This window comes from Heloderma suspectum, chromosome 2 (genome assembly GCF_057233095.1).
Source record: "Heloderma suspectum isolate Gila_16-S chromosome 2, 16-S_ref, whole genome shotgun sequence".
NCBI classification, from domain to species: domain Eukaryota; kingdom Metazoa; phylum Chordata; class Lepidosauria; order Squamata; family Helodermatidae; genus Heloderma; species Heloderma suspectum.
The window spans coordinates 183,972,347-183,992,978 of NC_139459.1; the positions used below are offsets into that span (position 1 = coordinate 183,972,347).

The window sequence follows — 20,632 nt, forward strand, 5'->3', positions numbered from 1 at the left end:
CACATAGGATGTGTCGTACCAGCATTTCTGCCTTCCCCACCCTGGAATGCCCCGTTTATTTATTTATTTATTTATATTTAATTAATTAATTTCATTTCTATACTGCCCAATAGCCGAAGCTCTCTGGGCGGTTCACAAAAATTAAAATCAAAAAGTACAGAGTAAAAAAATTTGTTATTTATTCGCTCAGTCGCTTCCAACTCTTCGTGACTTCATGGACCAGCCCACGCCAGAGCTTCCTGTTGGCTGTCACCACCCCCAGCTCCCCCAAGGTCGAGTCCATCACCTCCAGAATATCATCCATCCATCTTGCCCTTGGTCGGCCCCTCTTCCTTTTGCCTTCCACTTTCCCTAGCATCAGCATCTTCTCCAGGGTATCTTGTCTTCTCATTATGTGGACAAAGTACCTCAGTTTTGCCTTTAATATCATTCCCTCAAGTGAGCAGTCTGGCTTTATTTCCTGGAGTATGGACTGGTTTGATCTTCTTGCAGTCCAAGGCACTCTCAGAATTTTCCTCCAGCACCACAGTTCAAAAGCATCTATCTTCCTTCGCTCAGCCTTCCTTATGGTCCAGCTCTTGCAGCCATAGGTTACTACGGGGAAGACCATTGCTTTAACTATGTGGACCTTTGTTGTCAGTGTGATGTCTCTGGTCTTAACTATTTTATCAAGATTTGTCATTGCTCTCCTCCCAAGAAGCAAACGTCTTCTGATTTACTGGCTGCAGTCAGCGTCTGCAGTAATCTTTGCGCCTAGAAAGACAAAGTCTGTCACTGCCTCCACGTTTTCTCCCTCTATTTGCCAGTTATCAATCAAGCTGGTTGCCATAATCTTGGTTTTTTTGAGGTTTAACTGCAACCCAGCTTTTGCACTTTCTTCTTTCACCTTTGTCATGAGGTTCCTCAGCTCCTCCTCGCTTTCAGCCATCAAAGTGGTATCATCTGCATACCTGAGATTGTTAATGTTTCTTCCAGCGATTTTAACTCCAGCCTTGGCTTCATCAAGCCCAGCACGTCGCATGATGTGTTCTGCATACAGGTTGAATAGGTAGGGTAAGAGTATACAGCCCTGCCGTACTCCTTTCCCAATCTTAAACCAGTCCGTTGTTCCGTGGTCTGTTCTTACCGTTGCTACTTGGTTGTTATACAGATTCCTCAGGAGGCAGACAAGATGACTTGGTATCCCCATACCACCAAGAACTTGCCACAATTTGTTATGATCCACACAGTCAAAGGCTTTGGAATAGTGAATAAAACAGAAATAGATGTTTTTCTGAAACTCCCTGGCTTTCTCCATTATCCAGCGGATATTGGCAATTTGGTCTCTAGTTCCTCTGCCTTTTCGAAACCCAGCTTGTACATCTGGCAATTCTCGTTCCATGAATTGCTGGAGTCTACCTTGCAAGATCTTGAGCACTACCTTACTGGCATGTGAAATAAGTGCCACTGTTCGATAGTTTGAACATTCTTTGGTGCTTCCCTTTTTTGGTATGGGGATATAAGTTGATCTTTTCCAATCTGTTGGCCATTCTTGTGTTTTCCAAATTTGCTGGCATATGGCATGCATCACCTTGACAGCATCATCTTGCAAGATTTTAAACAGTTCAGCTGGGATACCGTCATCTCCTTCTGCCTTGTTATAGCAATGCTTAAGGCCCATTCAACTTCACTCTTCAGGATGTCTGGCTCTAGCTCACTGACCACACCATCAAATCTATCCCCGATATTATTATCCTTCCTATACAGATCTTCCGTATATTCTTGCCACCTTTTCTTGATCTCTTCTGCTTCTGTTAGGTCCTTGCCATCTTTGTTTTTGATCATACCCATTTTTGCCTGGAATTTACCTCCAATGTTTCTAATTTTCTGGAAGAGGTCTCTTGTCCTTCCTATTCTATTATCTTCCGCTTCCGCACATTGCTTGTTTAAAAATAATTCCTTATCTCTTCTGGCTAACCTCTGGAATTTTGCATTTAATTGGGCATATCTCCCTCTATCACTGTTGACTTTTGCTTTCCTCCTTTCTTGGGCTGCTTCCAGTGTCTCAGCAGACAGCCATCTTGCCTTCTTGGTTTTCTTTCTCTTTGGGACTTTTTTGTTGCTGCCTCCTGAACAATGTTGCGAACTTCTGTCCATATTTCTTCCAGGACCCTATCTACTAAATCTAGTCCCTTAAATCTATTCTTCACCTCCACTGCATATTCATGAGGAATATTACTGAGCTCATATCTAACTGATCTGTGGGTCTTCCCTGTTCTCTTTAGCCCGATTCTAAATTGTGCAATAAGAAGTTTGTGATCTGACTACAATCAGCTCCAGGTCTCGTTTTTACCAACTGCATAGATGTCTGCTACCTTTGGCTACAAAGGATGTAGTCAATCTGATTTTGGTGTTGACCATCTGGTGAAGTCCATGTATAAAGTCGTCTCTTAGGTTGTTGGAAGAGAGTGTTTGTTATGCACAGTGAGTTGTCTTGGCAAAATTCTACCAGCCTATGTCCTGCTTCATTTTGTTCTCCCAGACCATGCTTGCCTGTAATTCCAGGTGTCGTTTGACTACTCACCTTAGCATTCCAGTCTCCTGTAATGAAAATAACATCTTTGTCTGGCGTACTATCCAGTAGGTGCTGCAGATCCTCATAGAACTGATCTACTTCTGCTTCTTCAGCATCTGTGGTTGGGGCGTATATTTGGATCACTGTGATGTTAAATGGCTTACCCTGAATTCGAATTGAGATCATTCTGTCATGTTTTGGATTGTATCCAAGCACTGCTTTAACCACTTTATTATTAATTATGAAGGCTACTCCATTTCTCCTGTGGTCCTCTTGTCCACAGTAGTGGATCTGGTGGTCATTTGATGTGAAGTGGCCCATTCCAGTCCATTTCAGTTCACTGACACCCAAAATGTCTATATTTAACCTTGACATCTCCCCAATAGCCACATCCAATTTGCCCTGGCTCATAGATCTTGCATTCCAGGTTCCTATGGTGTGTTGATCTTTAGAATATCAGATTCGTCATTCACCACCAGTACCATTGGCTGCTAGCCGTCCTTTCGGCTTTGAGCTAGCTGCGTCATCACATCTGGGGCTAGTTGAACTTATCCTCTGTTCCTCCCCAGTAGCATTTTGACCATCTTCCGACCTGGGAGTCCCATCTTCCGATGGTATACCGACTTATCTCTGGTTGTACTGATCCATTTAGTTTTCATGGCAAGAATACTGGGGTGGGTTGCTGTTTCCTTCCCCAGGGATCGTATTTAGTCGGACCTCTCTGCCATGACCTTCCCGTCTTGGGTGTCCCTTCACAGTTTAGCTCATGACGTCATTGAGGTGCTCAAGCTCCAGCACCATGACAAGGTAACGATCTCCTTTGCTGAAAAGTAAAACAATACAACAATATAAAAGCATTACGTTTTGGTTGCTCCACGCTCCTCTTCCAAGCGCAGGGCTGTTCTGCGCTGCCTGCGAGGCAGTGCGGAAGCGGGGCAGGTCGGTTTTCCGGGAACTGACCTCGGAGTGCGGGCTCCGAGGTCAGTTCCCGGGAAACCACATAATTTATGGCTGTCTAGCCACTGACTAGCGGCCATAGGATTGCTCCCTTACGCACTTCTCCTGGGTGATATCCTGGGTGATTTTTCTCCAGCAGTGCCAGTGACAGATGTTCCCATGGTGCAACTCTTGACCAAATGTTTTCATGCACTCACACTCGGGAGCAGCACACAATCATGTGCTCTATTTCCAGTGCAGAACAAGCAATTTAAGAGAATTGGATTTGGATAAATTAAAATAAATTGGCATCCAAATCACTCACATTGGGTACCCACACATCTCATCTTCTCTTTCTGTCTTTAAACTTTTATCTTGGCAGTATGTTAACGGCACACTGCACTGTCCCAGTTTTTCAAAGTAGAAATGTAGTCCTATTAATAGCTGTTGTCCCAGTTTCATATTTAGCAGGGTCTTTCTCTGTGCTCTGGTGTATAACTCCTGGCTCACACACATTTCTCAGTTTTAACTATTCCATCCATAGGAACAACTAATGATTCCTTCATTTATAAAGGGTACCTTTTGTATTTTGGCATTAGAATATTAATAGTGGCTCTGAATAGAACAAAGTGTACTTCCAGACAGAGACACTGTGCAGCTATTCCATTTCCTCCTCAGTGAGGTAAATAAAAAACACATGAAACACAGGATGGTTACAAATGGAAGCTGATGATGTCTGGACCCCCTTGTAAAATTCCATGAACTAAGCAGGTCAATTGTATGATAAAAGCTTCATCTGGAAGCCAATGACACATGCAGATGGTTGAGTAAGATACTTGAGCTACTTGATGATGACAGCTGTATGGAAGGAACATCTAAGTTCAGAGACACTATGTGCCTCGGAATACCAGTTGCTGGGGAACATGAGGGGGAACATGGCCGCTGTGAGAACCAAATACTGGACTAATAGATCTTTGGTCTGATCCAGCAGGGTTCTTCCTATGTGTTGTTTTGGTATCCAAAACAAGATTATTTTCTTTCAGTGGAATTCAAGCACACTCAAATTCCTTTGGGTTGTGCCCCTTGTTGTTCTACATCAGGGAACCTGTGGCTCTCCAAATGTTGTTAGATTGCAACTCCCATTATCCCTCACAATTGGCTAGGCTGGCTAGGGCAGACGAAAGTTGGAGTCCAACAACATCTGGAGGGCTAAATGTTCCCCACCCCTGTCCTGCATGGGATTGATCATTTTAAAAGGTTCAATTCTGGGTCTCCTTTCCCTTACAGAGGTGTCCCAAAGTCTGAACAGGAATGCCTCCGAGAGGCACTTCAAGCCTGTCTTATTTGAGCTGGCATTCACATGCTGGACTTAAAGCAGGTGCGGAGTAACTTTAATTTCTATAGTGCAGGGGTAAACAACCTGGTGCCCTCCTGTTATTTTGGGCTACAACTCCCATCATCCCAGTTTGGCCGTGGGAGTTGTAGTCCAAAACACAGAGGGCACCAGGCTGCCTATCCTTGCGATAGTGCATAAATACACTTTTAATTGGGTGCTTCCTTGGTTGTTGTTTTTAATCACTGCTGCCAATCCTGAGCCCTTGAGAAAGGGCAGGACAGAAACTGAACAAACCATACTTGCATAAGGCTGCAATCCTATACATGTCAACTCAAAAATAAATCTCATCGAGTCCACTTGAGCTTCCTCCCAGGTGACTGTATGTAGGATTGCAGCCTAACTAAGCCCCTGTTTAGAAATTAACCCCTGGTCAACTTTGGTAGGGAAAACCATCAGACTGTGTACACTGATGATAAATAACTCAGCTCCACAACTTGTTTCCAATGCCAGGATTCAGAATATAGCGGCACCCAGTTGATTTCAAAGGCACAGACTTATTGAAATCAATGGGTCGTAAAAGTCCTTAATTCAGTGGGATCGTGCCCAAAGTGCCAGAATATACAGGACTGCCATTTTCACCCCGCCCCCACTCATGGGTAGAGGCGCTTCAAACAGCTGTATGCCGACAGACAAAATTTCAACAGATGTAGTTGTCCTTGGCTGCCACGGTGGTCGGGGGGAGAGGCACAGAAGCCCTTTACTTCCCATCCCATTCAGGTGGTGGGGAAAGGGTGGCAACCCTAAAACCTATACGAAGCAACAATGAAGAAAAGGGTGTCTCTGAGCATGTCACGAATGCCCGCGCCCCCATCCTGCCGGCCTCCGGAGCTCATGGTGCCTTCCCTTTGCCCTCTTTCCCAGTCCATCTGGAGCGCTCGCCTGGTTCTCTTTGGCATAGGAGGACGTGACCCCTTTCTCTGTTGACATCATAGCCTGGGAACTGCCGCTCGCCTGCGTCCCAGATGGGACTGTGCCAGCCGGGGGCCTTTCTTTCTCCTGCTGTCCTTCTCCCCACCTCGGGGCGGGGGCGGGGGCGGGGGCCGGGGCGCCTGCTGCAGTGCGCGGAGCGAGCGAGGCTGCTGAGCGCGGCCTCCCTTCCCTCTCCCCCCCTCCAGCTCCGCCTCCCCTTGCCCACGTGCGCCCGCGGAGCTGATGTCATCGCTTCGGCTGCCTGAAATGTGTGTCAGTGGGGCATGCCTTTGATTCTGTCACATGCGGGCTACACATGAGCCAGCCGCTAAGGCACGCCAGATCCAAACTCCCCCGCTCCCTCCTGGCAGGGAAGCAGGAGCGGCTAATCCCCGAGTTGAACAAGCAAAAAGCGGCCGCAACAACCCTCACCCACATATATACGAATCAAGGGAGAGAGGACGGCGAGGGAGGGAAGGTGGGGGGCGAAAGAATCTTTAGCTGCGTGTTTTTTAACTGAGCCTTTGCTTCGGAGCACGTGGAAGTCGCAGTAGATAGCAAAAAAAAAAGCCTCGCTCCTTTCTGGAATCTTTAAACCATTTTGCACAGCGAGCAGCTCAAGAGCGAACACGCACACGCATCCAAGGGGGAAAGCCGCAGAGGTTTCCCTTCGCGCATACCCTACGCGCTACCGATCATTCTTTGTATTGATTTCTTCTTGCCTGCTTTCGGGAGTCCAGTCGTACACACACACACACACACACACACACACACGGCACTCAACAATTGTTCACCACCTTCAACGCGATTTCTCTTTTGCAACCCCAGAGAGCGAGCCCAGGTTGCATTAACAACGGAAGAAGGGCTCAAAAAGATAAGAGACGCACCATGGATAACAATTCTGGTAAGCCGCCGATCTTTCTGTTTTGCTGCGAACTCTTTTTCCCCCCCATAGGATTTGCCTAAGATGGGATGCATCCGTTTAGCTGGAAGTGGGTGGATGGGCGCTAAAAGAGCGAATGCGAAAAGAGAGAGAAAAAAGCGATGCACCGGTGTGTGTGCGGGGGTGGGGGCTTGTAACCTGTCTCCTGCGCTTTCGAATTTCCTTGGCATTGTGTTATATAGCTGGGTTTTGCGTTCTTCCGCTTACTCCTCGGCAGTCTCGCCTAAAATCCTAGCTAGGATTCCTATCATGTTTCTGCTACAACACCGGAAGCCGAACATAAGCACAAGTGTGGGATTTAATTCATTTCCCTTTATTTAAAAAAACACGCAGAAAGAAACCCTTTCCTGCTTATTTTTAGATGGTTGGTATTTTCCCGAAGCGTAAATGTCTGATTTTTTAATGGATTTTTAAAGCGGCTTTTATTGATGATGATGATTTGCATGGATAGAAAAAAAGAAAAATGGAAAGATGGTTTCTGTTGATATTGGAACGATTGTTTAAGTGGAGAGGGAGAGAAAAATATCCAGCCTGAAATATGTGCATAGGCATACAAAGAAGAAAGAGAAAATTATTGGTGCAATGTTGGATATAGTTATGAGGAGGCTGCAGATTTTTCTCCAGGGGGACTGGGCAGGAGGGTGGGGGTGAGGTGCTTAAAATTACTACTTGTTTAAAATTGAACAGGCTCACAGTTAGTTTTCCTAAATACTCACATGGGTGCCACTGAATTTTTACACCTCAGTAAACAAACCCAGCAACATTGGACAGATTATTCTGGAAAACCGCCACTCATTTCTGTGCAAAGAAGAACAATTGCTGCATACCACTTCATTTAGTACCTGCTTTGCATGCAAGCTTGTGTGTGGGTGAGGGGGGGGGCTGGGGGGTCAGCAAGTCCCAAGTGTGTTGTGGAATGTGGGAGAAAATGGTAGTGACTGATTTCTGAAGCAGGAGGTTAGGTTGCTGCTCAGCATTGGGTTGAATGCTCCGGTTATGATTGAGCATTCAAAAAGGGTTGTTGAAGGGAGGCAGGCGGGTGAGATCAGGTGAACCACTGTTCTCAGGTAAGCCAGGGATGTGGCGTAATGCAGACAAGCACCTTTTGATATGTGATTGATGAGCAGTTCTTTGGAGACCATCCAACCTGGACTGGTAGGGGGTTCTTCATAGAGCAGTCTTCCCCTACCTTCTGCCCTCTAGATATGTTGGACTTCTGGGGATGCTGGGAGTTGTAGCCCAAGCCAATCTGGCTGGGAATGCTGAGTTATATTGTCCAACACATCTGGAGGGCACCAGGTTTGGGAATGCTGCTATGGAGTCTCAGGTAAAGATCTTTTCCCTGCTTGAGTTCTCTTAACTGAAGATGGTAAGGACAGAACCTGGGACTTCCTCTATGGAAATCCTTTGCTCTATCCTTTTACAGCCAGAGAGCTGTGTTTATTCCACCACTGCATCACACACAAGTGCAGGAATTGATACCTGGCACAGAGTTCAGCATCCTGAAAATATTTGCTTTCTGTTTTAAAAAAGACAAGTTTCTAGCCCTTAATGAAGATAGGCTTGATGGTGTATGGACAATTCTTGATGAAATCTCAGAAGACAGAGGGGGTCTCAGGAAGATTTGCAGGGATCAGGAAGTGGGGCTTCTCTGAGCTACATAGCTCTTTGCCTCTGTTTTTGATTAGCAGAAGTAGAATAAATTATGCAGAAATAAATAGATGCATTTTTTCTTAATTTGCATAATTTATGCAGGCTACAAGATACATACCTTTTCTTGGTGCAGATTTAGGATTACCTTAATGTGCCGTATAATTTTTATGTATTTATTTGTTCATTCATTTGATTATTAATTTTCCCCCCCTTTTGTTTAGTGCAGGTTACACAGAAACCTGGCTATGGCACCCTGTAAGGATGTCTTACACGCCGGGTTTCTCAAACCTGCAGCAAACCTCTGGAATATAAAAAAGAATTTGCATAGGAAGTCCTCCAGTCCACACAATCCTTGTGGCGGTGGTGGTGACATGACTGTGACCCTGACTGGAGGGATATGGAGCCTGGGCTGCGTCCTATGTTCTTCTCCCTCCTGCTAAATTATCTGTAAGAAGCTTTGGGAGTGCAGCGAGTGCATTTCATAGCATTAGAGTGCAACAGATCTTCTGTTAACCCCCAGATATTCCTTGATGGCCACAAGACCCAGTGTCATGTATGGGCTGAGGGCTGGAACAAGGTGATCGAAGTTCAAATGTTGCTCAGGAATGAAGAGAACTTGTAAAAGTCACAGTCTCAACCTAACCTACCTCACAGGGTTGTCATGAGGAGTAAAAGGAAGAACCCTCTCCCCGTCTTGAGCTCCTTAGAGGAATAAATAAATAATATTTCTTGTATTTCATACATTATAAACACACACAAAAACACATATACATACATAGAGGAATTTAGGAAGCTGCCTTTGGTCCATCTAGCCCAGTATTGTCGACACTGACTGGTACCAATGGCTCCCCAGGGTTTGAGGGCAGGATTTTTTTTCCAGCGCTACCTAGAGATACCAGGGATTGAACCTGGGACCTTCTGCATGCAAAGCAGCTGCTCTACCACTGAGCTACAGCTCTTCCCAATACATAAATATATGTATTTATGAACCAGTACATAAAAAGAACTAGGGTGTCCCTAATCCCAGGATCACTTGGCATTGGGGAAGAGGAGGAAGCCATCACTATTCTGGAGCCACTTCATAATGAGACAATAGTATTGTTAGAAGTCAGCATAGTAGAGTGTGGAGGCAGTGTGCAAGGTCATGGGGTAATGTTGCACAAAGTCATGTTGAAATCCCTTGCGGAAGTGTAACATCCCTGTGATGTCATCTAGCCCTTTGGAGAAGGAGATATACCATGCTTTCTCAGTTGGGGCAGTGCAGTGTTCAAAAACAGTGGTCTCTCCACAGTGTGCTGTGCTCTAACATCACACCGGCCTCTTGAAGTTCTTTGTTGTCCCAGCAGGCTACTATGATGGTTCATGGTGAAATGTTGACATTGCCACTCTCTTGACACAATGCCACATTCTCAGAGAGGTCACTTTTGTAGTTCTGTGTTAACGCTGTGTTTGTGTTAGAGTGATAAAAACATCTAATCTTTATCAAGTGCCTACAGCAATGTGTTTGTGTTGGGACAGAAGTGCAACTTGAAATGAGTACCACTGGAGACTTTGGTATTCTTTTCTAGTAAGACCTATCTGGGAGCAATGCCCACTGAGGATTGAAAAGAGCCTGACATTTTGGGCCTGTTCACATGTCACACTAACTCGTGGTGGGTGGCTAGCTACACTGGGTAGGTGGTTATGCAAACAACTTACTGTGCTTCCATCAGACAACCGGGCAAATGAGCTACACAGAGTTGTTTATTCCCCTCCTCCTGTTGTCCTCCTGCCCAGCCAGGCAGGTATCCCAACTTCCTTTGCAGTGGGAATAGAGATCACTTGAGAGGAACAGAGCAGCGGGAATGTTTTTGGTTGCTGTTGCCAAGCAGCTGTGTAGGTGTTCTCTGTAACCCACGCTGACGTAACAGACAACACGCTAACCCACCGTAGGTAAAATAACCCTTACTGCAGACTGTGGGTTCTCGGGGTGGCTTATTTGGGGGAAATAACCCACCACGCATGGGAAAAAGATCCCACGGACAACACACTGGGCCATCATGGATTGTTTTGGAAAATAAGCTATCATGGGTAAGTCTGTTGTGTAAGTGCAGGCTCCCCCCCCTCCATTCTTTTAAGGCAGGAATGTCCAACTTTGGTATTATTCAGAACATTCTATTCAACCTGGTGCCCTCCAGATGTTTTGACTATAGCTCCCATAATCCCGAACCATTGGCCATAGTGGCTGGGGCTGATGGGAGTTGCGCAAAACATCTGGAGGGCACCAAGTTCCCTTCCCCTGCTCCAAACAGTGTATTTTATCACACAAACTGACCTCATTAGCGGTCAGATTCCATCATAAAGGTGGCGCTACCTATCAATAAGGGCTTCACAGTTACCGAGCATGATGCTTATCATTATTTTGCTAATCGGGTCAACTTTTAATTTTCGTTGTTGTATTGTTCATTATTATTTTGGATTTTTTGTAAGCTGACTTGACTTGGTTAGAAAGGTGGGATATACCTTTGACCTTTGAACGAAATCATTCTCCCCCAAATCGGTTCCCTCCAGATGTGTTCGACTACATCACCCCAGCCAGCGTGGCCAATGCATCTGGGAGACACCAGGTTGGGGAAGGGTAAATTGAATGCGGTCAGGCATAGCCAATGGGCTTTACATACAAAACTCAAACAGAAGGTTATTATTAGGAACAGGAATATCTGTATTTCTTCTTACAACATGAACACATTTTCCTTTTCCTCGTAACTGTGGGCAGACGTGTTTTCCTTTTGTTTCTTTTCACCATACTTCAAACCCAAATTTCCTCAGACAGGGAAGTGTGGCTTGTGAGCCCCCAGCTGCTCATCCCAGCCTGCCAGCCATTTGAGGTTGCGTGCTACAAGACTGGCTCTCTCCTTCTGCTGGCCACATGGACCAGCATCCATCTCCCTAATCCGTCTGATGGGAGTGACAGTCCTGTCGGGTCCCTTGCTTGGATGATCCCTGGTAGGCCTTCATGTGAGTGGTGATTGAGTGGTGCTAACCTGACAGTGCATTCTCTGTACTGAGCACTTCAGCCTTTGCGAATGCACATGCCCAGGGTTTTCTCCAGCTAATCACTGCTTGAGGAAGATTTCTGCGTGACTCAAAGGCCGTTGAGAAGGAAGGTGTGCGTAGAGGCACCTGCATGGGTGCCCAGGTGTGCTATTTTGGATGCTGGTAGGCTGGGAATCGAAATCTCTCGCTTGCCGAGTTGTCTTAGGTGGATTCCATTTATAAGGCTGAGGTCCCCCCCTCAAGACAGTTGCCGCATCCATCTCTTCCAGTTCACATGAAGTGCAAGGTATGCAGACTGAATTCCATTCCACCCTGGCCAGCCTGGGGTGTGGCTGTCTTGCTGCTTTTAGGAGCTGCAGTCAGCTGGGCCCAAAACCAACAAAACATTTGGGAATGCTTTGCAGTCAAACAGTGGCTCAAAGAGAGTGACAATGTAGTAGTCTGCCAGACAGCACATCTGGGGCTCATGTTTTGCCTCTGTTCCCGGCCATGTCAGAGATGCTGGGAAGGGGCGATCACTCAGTGGTAGAGCAACATGCTTTGCATTCAGAAGGTCCCAGGTCCCCTTCCTGAGATTGTGGGGAGCAGCTGTCAGTCAGACTAGACAAGGTTAGGCTAGATGGGGAAATAGTCTGACCTAGTATAAGGCATCTCCCTAGACTTCCTAGGTATAAGGAGGCCCAAACTCTACAGTGGTCAGAGAACTTGCAGTGGTAGTTCCAGGAGGAAGCATGTAAGCAATATTAGGGTGAACTCAGCCTGCAGCTGGGGAAGATGGAGCTGGTGTATACGCAGTAGATTCAGGTAATTGATGCTCACAGTGCCTTTTAATGCCCATAATTATAGGCATGGAGTTGGCTAGAATTGCAAAATCACTTGTGAACTGGGTCCAGTTTTAGACGTGTGTCCCATTGCATATATGGATAGGATTGCCATCAGGTAAGCTCTGCAAGAGTTGAGCTGCAAAATCAAATCAGAAATGTTTGCAAGAGCTCTGTCCTCTGCAGGTTAATAAGTGATGCCATCTTTTATCCTGGGGAGTGGACATTGCTCTCAAGTCTCTTGCTGAAGTGAGAGACAAGGCAGCTGCATGGCCCTTCCCTGCCCATTTCCTCTGCAGTCCTTTTTGTCTGCCCCTGCCTGCCTCCCTCACCTTTTTGGCACACCTGGAGACTTCCTTGCCACAGCATGCGAGGGAGGAGGGCAAGCTACAGGACCATTCAAGCAACTGTTGCTGCCTTTCCTACCACTTCAACAGATTTAAAGGGCAACATCTCTTGTCCAGGGTATCCCTTGTCCAGGGTAAAAGGTGGCAGTCCTGACCATTTTATGGACAGAGGCTGTGCCATTAACCCTTGCAGAAATAACAGGTGGTGCTTTACCCATCACTGCTTCACCTCTTGATTTGTGCATACCATGCCGCTGGCAAGAAGTGCAGAGCGCCTGTCCATAAAAAAGCTGGCAGTCGCAGCTGGCATGCATGCAAAGGAGTACTCCGTCCTTAAGTATCTACAGCCTGGCTTCTGTTTGGTAGCTCTTTGTGCTATTCCTCGCAGAGGTGTCAGCTTAGAATCTCCATGAAGTCAATTAGCACCCGGTGCTCTGACAAGTGGTATGAGGTATGTTAGTTAGCACCATTGGAGAATTGACTGCCCGCTGCCGGGGAAATAGAGCAGGTAGCAGATAGAGGACAAGCATGTAGAACTGATTCCTGCATTGTCATCTTCAGTTTGGATTAACTTCCTTGAGGGCTGAAACAAAATTGGGGAGAGCCAAACAGAAAAGGCCTTGGTGCAATAGTCAGCAACTAGATCAGTCTGCAGGCCAATCCCAGGGGGAACACCGGGTCAAGGGGCCAAGTCACTCCCCTGCCCTTTACTCGCTTGCTGCTCTGAGGTGAATGTTGCAGACCTGTATGGCACCTTTCTTGGAAGGGGAGGAAAAGAGAGCAGGACATGTGAATACTATGGCCTATATGTTTCTAGCAATTTCCTTGTCCTCTTGAAACCACCTATGGGGAATGGGGAATTTGATGGTGGCCAAAAGGTTTCTTTTAGCCATCGACATAGCAGTTGGTTGGGAGCCAGATTCTTCCCATGGGATGTTAGTTGCCTACTATGGATTTCTATAATTCTGGAATAAACATCCAGTGGCTGAATTCTCAGGCCTTCAAAGCATTGTGAGTGTGGCCCTATATGGGGGAGGGCAACTTGATGCCCTCCAGATGTTTTGGCCTACAACTCCTATCAGCGCTAGCCAGCATAGCCAGTGGTGAGGGATCATGGGATGGTATGCATGATCCCTCACCACTGGCTATGCTGGCTAGCGCTGATAGGAGCTGTCGGCCAAAACATCTGGAGGGCCACAAGGTACCCACTCCTACCCTATATTCAATTTTAATCAAGGTGTGATCTTTTTTGGCCTACAGCTTCACTCATAAGAGCAGAAAAGATGCTTTAAAAAATTGGAAGAAATATTCAAAGAAATAATATTTATCCTCCCTTGGGTTTTGCATGTAACATCCTAGCCAATGGGTCTTTGGGAAGCTTATCGTGCAGCCTTCCTACTGGGAAGGGGGGCATATATGGGGAGGAGGTGCTGAGTTGTGTAGCAAAATACATTTTGGGCCCCTGGCCCTGGTCTGGAGAATATAGTGGCCCCTGACAATGTAGAAGTTGGTTATTCAGTGGTAAAATGTTGCCCTTTGCTAACCAGAAAGTTAAAAGAGACCAAACTGTGTTTTACTGACTCCCTCCTGCCCACATACACACACACATTGGACTGTTATCCCGCCCCCTCCCGCCACTTGTCTGCTCCAGATAGAGTATTTTCCTTTGATATTAATAGGGGAAAGTTGGGAAAAGTAGTCAATTGTATGAGGGTGGGGTGGGGGATGTTACAAACACTGTATTGCTCCCAACAGTCATTACCCTTCTGTATGCTAAAGAAATATACAAATTAAATTGCATCATTCTGGTCCAGCAGTATTTTGCACCAAAGGTTCTGCACAGAGGTCTTGTTTGCACCAGGGTTTTCCCATTCACTTCAAAGAGATCTCTGTGTATCCCTTTGCCACACCGATTGAAAGTAATGGAGAAGCCCATTTGAATCACAGGACTCTCAATCAGAGCTCATACACTGAAGATATGCCCCATTTGTGTCCGAAACATTGTTTTCTGCATTTTATTAGTGTTTGAAAACCTGTCTCATAGGCGGTGTTATTTTGGGCATACAGCCAATGATCTACTGCTGCGTTTGCATATTCTTGTTCACTTAGAGGCATCCAGGTTTCCAAAATCAGTGGTCTCCATACACAGCACGCATCTCATGATGAAAATTTGCTAGTGGTTGGCCTGTTGCCCATAGATACCCGATCACTGGGTGATAAACAGTGCAGATAAACAGGCTTTATATTAACCAAGCTGGAGATAATTTGTGATGCTGTACTAGATTGAATAAAGACAATCGAAGCCCCTCCAACTACTACGTTAAGCTACCTAATTTGGCTTCAAATGCCTTTTATAACCTAGTACAGCATCTAAAAATATCTTGGGCTTGGTTAATATCAAGGCTGTTTAGTATCTCTGTGATCTACTGGGAAAAGGGGCCAGTGTGCTTCGCCCACAATGGAAACAGCTTTGAGTAACAGCTGTATTTTGTATTTCCAAAATGGGGGAATTTCTCGTTCCCAGCAACCTTGGGGCAGCTGCAGATCCAGCCTGTAACCTGCAAAGCCTAATTTGAATGTCTGCAGACCCCTCCTCCCCCACTTCATCATGCAGACACTGTGACTTCACTGTCAATTCAGGGGTTTGTTTGCTCTCTATCGCCTTGCCCCTTCCCCTGGCCAAAGTTGCTTTTTGTAACATCTTGCCTGGTGAAGTGATCTGGAGATCTCGAAAACTTGCACGTTTTTGGTGATCTTTTGGTTGGCCTAATAAAGGTGTTATATGAATATGGATTTTGGAACTTTACTTTTGTGGATATAATTTGGCTTCTGTGTGAATTATAGAATATATAATTGATGGACCCTGTTTTGCAACTTCCCTTTGAATATAAGAACCCTTTGGGTTTTTTTGTGCTATTCTCTTGGCCACTAATTTTACAGCAGGGGTTCTTCCAGACAGAGGGTTTCTAATGCTGAGAATTAGAAGGCATTATGCAGCTCTTCTGTCTTTTCTTCTTAACGGATTTTCCACGGGGAAATAAAAAGATGGAAGAAGTGGTGGAAAACACAGGAGGATTACAAGTGGATGACAACTTTGTCTGGATCTCCCATATAATTCTATGAATGAGGCAAGGCAATGGCATGATAAAAGCCTCATCTGGAAGCACATCTGGAGCTGCAGTGGTTACAGTGATCAGAGGCAATAATAGATGGGTTAATGGTTGCATGGAAGAGGGAATTTTGGCATCTGCAGCATATCCCATCCTTTCTGTATGATGTGTAAAGGTATAGGATTCCTGTACTCTACTGTAGGGCTGGGCAGGCTTCAGGCTTGCAGGATCTTTTTTTTTAGAATCCCAAGATCCACCAACCACAGCCTGCTGCAAAAGACATACACTGAGAATTAAAGAGTCCTGAGCCCAGGAATTTGTTTTGAGTAGCAGAATTGGAGCTCACAGCCCTTCCGCACAAATACCCATGCCTTGTTACCCCCTACACCCAACTTTCTTCATTTCGGCAGTATAATTTAGGTTGGAGAGAGGAGTCATTTTCTTGCTGCGATGTTAAACAATTTGGAATCAGAAATCCTTGCCAATCTACTACAAATCACCCAGAGATCTACTAATAGTTCCAGATCTATCTTTTGCCCACCCCTGCTCTGTTGTATCTGGTCAGCCTAACTATTGTAGCTCCAGCTGCAAATTAGTAGCAGGGTTTTTATTCACAAAGAAAAGTTGGAAATAAGGGCAATCCATTTTGTTGTTTGTACATTTCCTGTAATCCACACAAAATCCCCAAGAAGAATCTGATTTACCTTCTAGAGGGTGAATTTTTCAGGAGTCTCAAGGTGGGAACAGAAGCTTTAGAAAGGAGTTAGGTGAGATGGTGGTAATTGCGGTATCTGTGCCTCTTTTTCTGCTGCAGGAGGAGAATTAGCTGGTCCTGTTGATATCTTAGTCATAATCTTCATGCACAACTACACTGCAAACTTATAGAGGCTGGCTAGCAGTGGTGTAGTGGTTAAAGTGTTAGACTGGGACTGGGGAGGCCCGGGTTCAAGTCCCCACTCGGACATGAAGCTCACTGGGTGACTTTGAGCCAGTTGCTGACTTCAGCCTAATCTACCTCACAGGGTTGTTGTTGTGAGGATAAAATGAAGCGGATCAGGTATGCCACCTTGGGCTCCTTGGAGGAAAAGGCAGAATATAAATAAAATAAATAAATATCATGACTTTCCTGGAAGAATCCTAGGAATTGTAGTTCGGTGAGGGTGCGAGTATGCTGTGGTAGAGAGCCCTAGCCCATCTCACAAAACTACAATTCCCATGGCTCCCTACAGGGAAGGAATGACTCTCAAACTAGGTTAAGTCTAGGCTATAGATATCCAGTTACCAGGTCACAGCTTCCAGCATTTGCCTGGTGAGAATAAGGTCATCTGTGTATCTGTAATGCCTGTTTCCACACCAAGCAACCCCTGCCTGAGGCTCTTCCTCTTTTTCTTCATACATTGTATTCATTTACTTTGTAATAGCCTACCCTGCTCAAAAAGGGTGCATTTGCACAATAACTGTCTTTCTTTCTTAAATACAACTCAAAGCCATTCAGCAACTTCAGCTATCTGGATGAAGCAGTTATGGGGTGGGATGTGAAAGGGGAGCAGCAGTGCATCAGTATCTGATGTACATCTGCAAGCATACATGTATCTGCATCTGCACTGTAGGCATCCCCTCTCTTCCTCCAGGCCCCTCAATATTTAATATCTAGAGAGAAGGGGCCGAAATAGTAGTGCAGTTAAGTAATTTTAGACTCTGGATTGAATGGTCTTGCCAGGGCTCTCCTCTTTAGATGGCAAGGTATATTATTTCATTTATTTAAAAATGGGCTAAGCCAGCCTTGCTGTGTTTGGGGGCCCTCCTGTTCATCCTGCTCAGTGCGACCCTGGACTTCTGTCCAGAAGTTTTGCCCTGACAGCATGACTGGGCTGAAACCTGAACAACTCTAATGCACCTGTGTACACAATAGCAATGTTTTAGAAAGGCATCCCCAACATCCTGCAAAAAATAAAACCAGGATAAGTGTTTTACCAGAGACTGGCAGCAAAAAGCAGGAGCTGTCCGTGGTAAATCAGATCAGCTGGAGTAAATGCTAGTTAAGTTCAGCCATGCAGGTAAGTTCACAAAATCCTGCTGCCTCCATTTACATTAGTCATTTGTGGCATAGTGATTGCCTGAGAGTAAAAAACCTAAACCCTTGGACTTAAGGCAGGAAACCCCCAGCCTCACACTGAAAAGAGAAACTAGATCATGTAATAAGAGCTTGTAATCAAGTCACTCACCTATGGCGAATAAGCGTCAAGTCTGGGTGACAAGGCAGGGAAAGTTTTGTAAATTGGATGAAATTTATTTATTGTTTATTGATCCAACAACCCTCTTCGGTTTACAAAACTCTCTTCTTGGTTGCCTGGGTTCCACACATATTCATCATAAGTCAATGACTATCACTTCCTTGGTTTCTCATTCCCATTTGGGGCTGGGAGGAGCAGGGTTGTACAACTGAAGAGGGAGTTAATCCTGCAGCAAAAAAGCTTCCCCTCCCAGCTTAGAGCTGTGCCACCTCATTTTGCCCTTTCTCCTGTTGTGGTGACTTTGACCTACTTCACTGCCTGCAAGCCTCGAAGGAACTTTCACAGGTGCCAGAGAGACTGAGATCAAAGCTAAACTGTATTGCAGCAGGCAGGATATGCTGGGCTAGGAGCACAATAGGGTGTGGTCCTGATGCTTGGTTGAGCTTCTTTGATTGTAGAGCAGCCTCTACCTTTGCAGGAGATGATTTTCCTTCTTGATCTCTGCCAGCATTCAGGCATTAGAAAATAGTGGGGGGTGGGGGGAGAAGGGAGGAAGGAGTCATGGGTAAGCTGGTTTTCTGTTTTGATACCTGGTACTTGTTGGACCGAACCTTATCTCTTCAACCAAAGTTATTACCTGGCCATTCTTTAAAACATGAGGTGCGTATAAAGCTGTAATTCTCGAACCCTGGTTCAGAAGCAGCGGAGTCTGTTGAGCGCATCACCAGGGTTTACAGACACAAGACCAAGATTTGAAGAGGGTGGTTTGCCCAAGTCCACCGAAGTGGTGAATATGTTACTACGCATTACAGCCAGACATACATAATATAACCCCAATGCCTGCTTCTTCTAGGTTAGCCTTCCACAACCTGGGGCCCTCCAGACGTGTTGGAGAACAACTCTCGGCACCCCCAGCATCTGGAGTTCACCAGGATGGGGAAGGCTGTTATAGCTAAAGCAGCTTTTTTGCAGGGGACAGTTTGCAGTAGAGAAGGATCAGAGAGGAGTGCTTAACCATTCTCGAACTTCCTGTTTTCTGCTGCAGCCCCCCTCCAAGCTGCTTCCTCTGCCTTGCTGATGGGGAGGGGGCGAGGAAGAGGTAAATAGCTTGTGGGGGGGGGGATTTTTCAAATCACAAAACCAGTGGTTGGGGAAAGTTAAATATCCCTGCTCCTTCTCCATTGCAAATCATCCCTTCCTGAATGTGCTTTGCCTAAGAGCAGCAGCTATGTGGATTTTATTATACATGCTTCTGTATAATAACATTTTGCATTGTGTTCAATGTCAGGGTTTTGTTTTTTAATATGCAATTCTGCCCCAAGGATGGGACCTGGGTTGTAATCCCCCAGCTCCAACACTTCATCCTTGGCATGAACCACACCAAGGGCCAATTCATGTGGCCCATTACTGAAGAACTCGACCTTGGGGGAGCTGGGGTCGGCAACGGCCGACAGGAAGCTCTGGCGCTGGCTGGTCCATGAAGTCACGAAGAGTCGGAAGCGACTGAACGAATAAACAGCAACAACAACGATTACTGAAGAACGTTGTTTGAAACCAGGTTCACAGAAACAAAAACAACAAAAATGTCAACCTGACCAGAATGTGCTTGTGGTGAATCAGTTGCCTGGATGGCTTACCACAAATTGAGTTTGCCAGCGAACCTGCAATGTGTGAAAATTCCACCCACTGCATCACGGGACTAGTCAGAAAACAGGTTAACCAAAATTAGATTCAACCATGTTGAATTCTTCTCTCCCCACTCCTCTGCAATTTGGTCTGAAACCAAGCCCAAATATGAGTACTGGAGATGGACCATTTATCTCTCTCTCTTGTGACGTCACACGTAGCTCAACCATAGAGTACCTGCTTCGCATGCAGAAGGCCCCTTGGTATAATACCTGGCAACTCTAGAAACTCTGGCGAGTCACTGCCAGTCAGTGTAACCAATAAACATTTAGCTAGATGGCTTGACTCAGTACAAGACGGGTTCCTAGTATGCAACTCTTAATTCTGAAATGCCCCAGTTTCTTAGGACTGTACAGAATAAACACTGTATTGGGGTGGGGGCACAACCCTTGTTTCCACCACTTTTATCTGTCCTTTAGAATAAAACAAACAAACATTGAATCCCAAGAAGCCTAGATACTTCTAAATATGTCACTTGACGGGTGTTTGGCCCTGTTTGTGTTCTGTTCCCTTGCCCACCTCTTCCCTCTCACCCCCACTCTGCTCTCAGTGAAGCAAACAAATATCTTTGAGATCGCATTTGGTATCTTTGATTCCCAGGCTCTTGGCCTATTCTGGGAGCGCTACTGCAGTTCCAACAAGCCCACAGATGCACTCTGATTTGTTTAACCTACTTAAAGCCAAAAACCCCAAGCTGCTCGTTCCTCTCCTGCCCCTCCCACTCCTGTTCCACTGATGCAGGAACGTGCAGGCAGATTAAAGCCTGCACGAGCAGCTAGTGTCTCCTGGCAGGCTCCAGCTAAGACCCTAGCTAGACTTGTGTTCTGTTTCTGGGTAATTGACACATCTCTATTTTGCCAAAGCATCAGCTCCTTCTACCCATTAGGTGGGCATCTCTCCTCCTTCTGAAGCACATCACCTGGAGCCCTGATATGCTGGATCTAAAGCAGGGGGAGGGGGAAGGAAAAGGAAATGGGGCCATTTAGATGTTGTGCTCGATTTGGTAC

General features: G+C 45.9%; 1 protein-coding gene across 1 annotated transcript in view; it reads left to right on the plus strand.

Moving 5' to 3' along the window:
• The first annotated feature begins 6,115 nt into the window (after positions 1-6,115).
• LOC146353528 (nuclear receptor subfamily 1 group D member 1-like) overlaps positions 6,116-20,632 on the plus strand; it is a 44,611-nt gene continuing 30,094 nt past the window's right edge. The window contains exon 1 of the mRNA XM_084836673.1: positions 6,116-6,699. Within this exon, the coding sequence (XP_084692799.1) occupies positions 6,684-6,699 (16 nt within the window). The 5' untranslated portion in view covers positions 6,116-6,683. The remainder of the gene's footprint in view (positions 6,700-20,632) is intronic.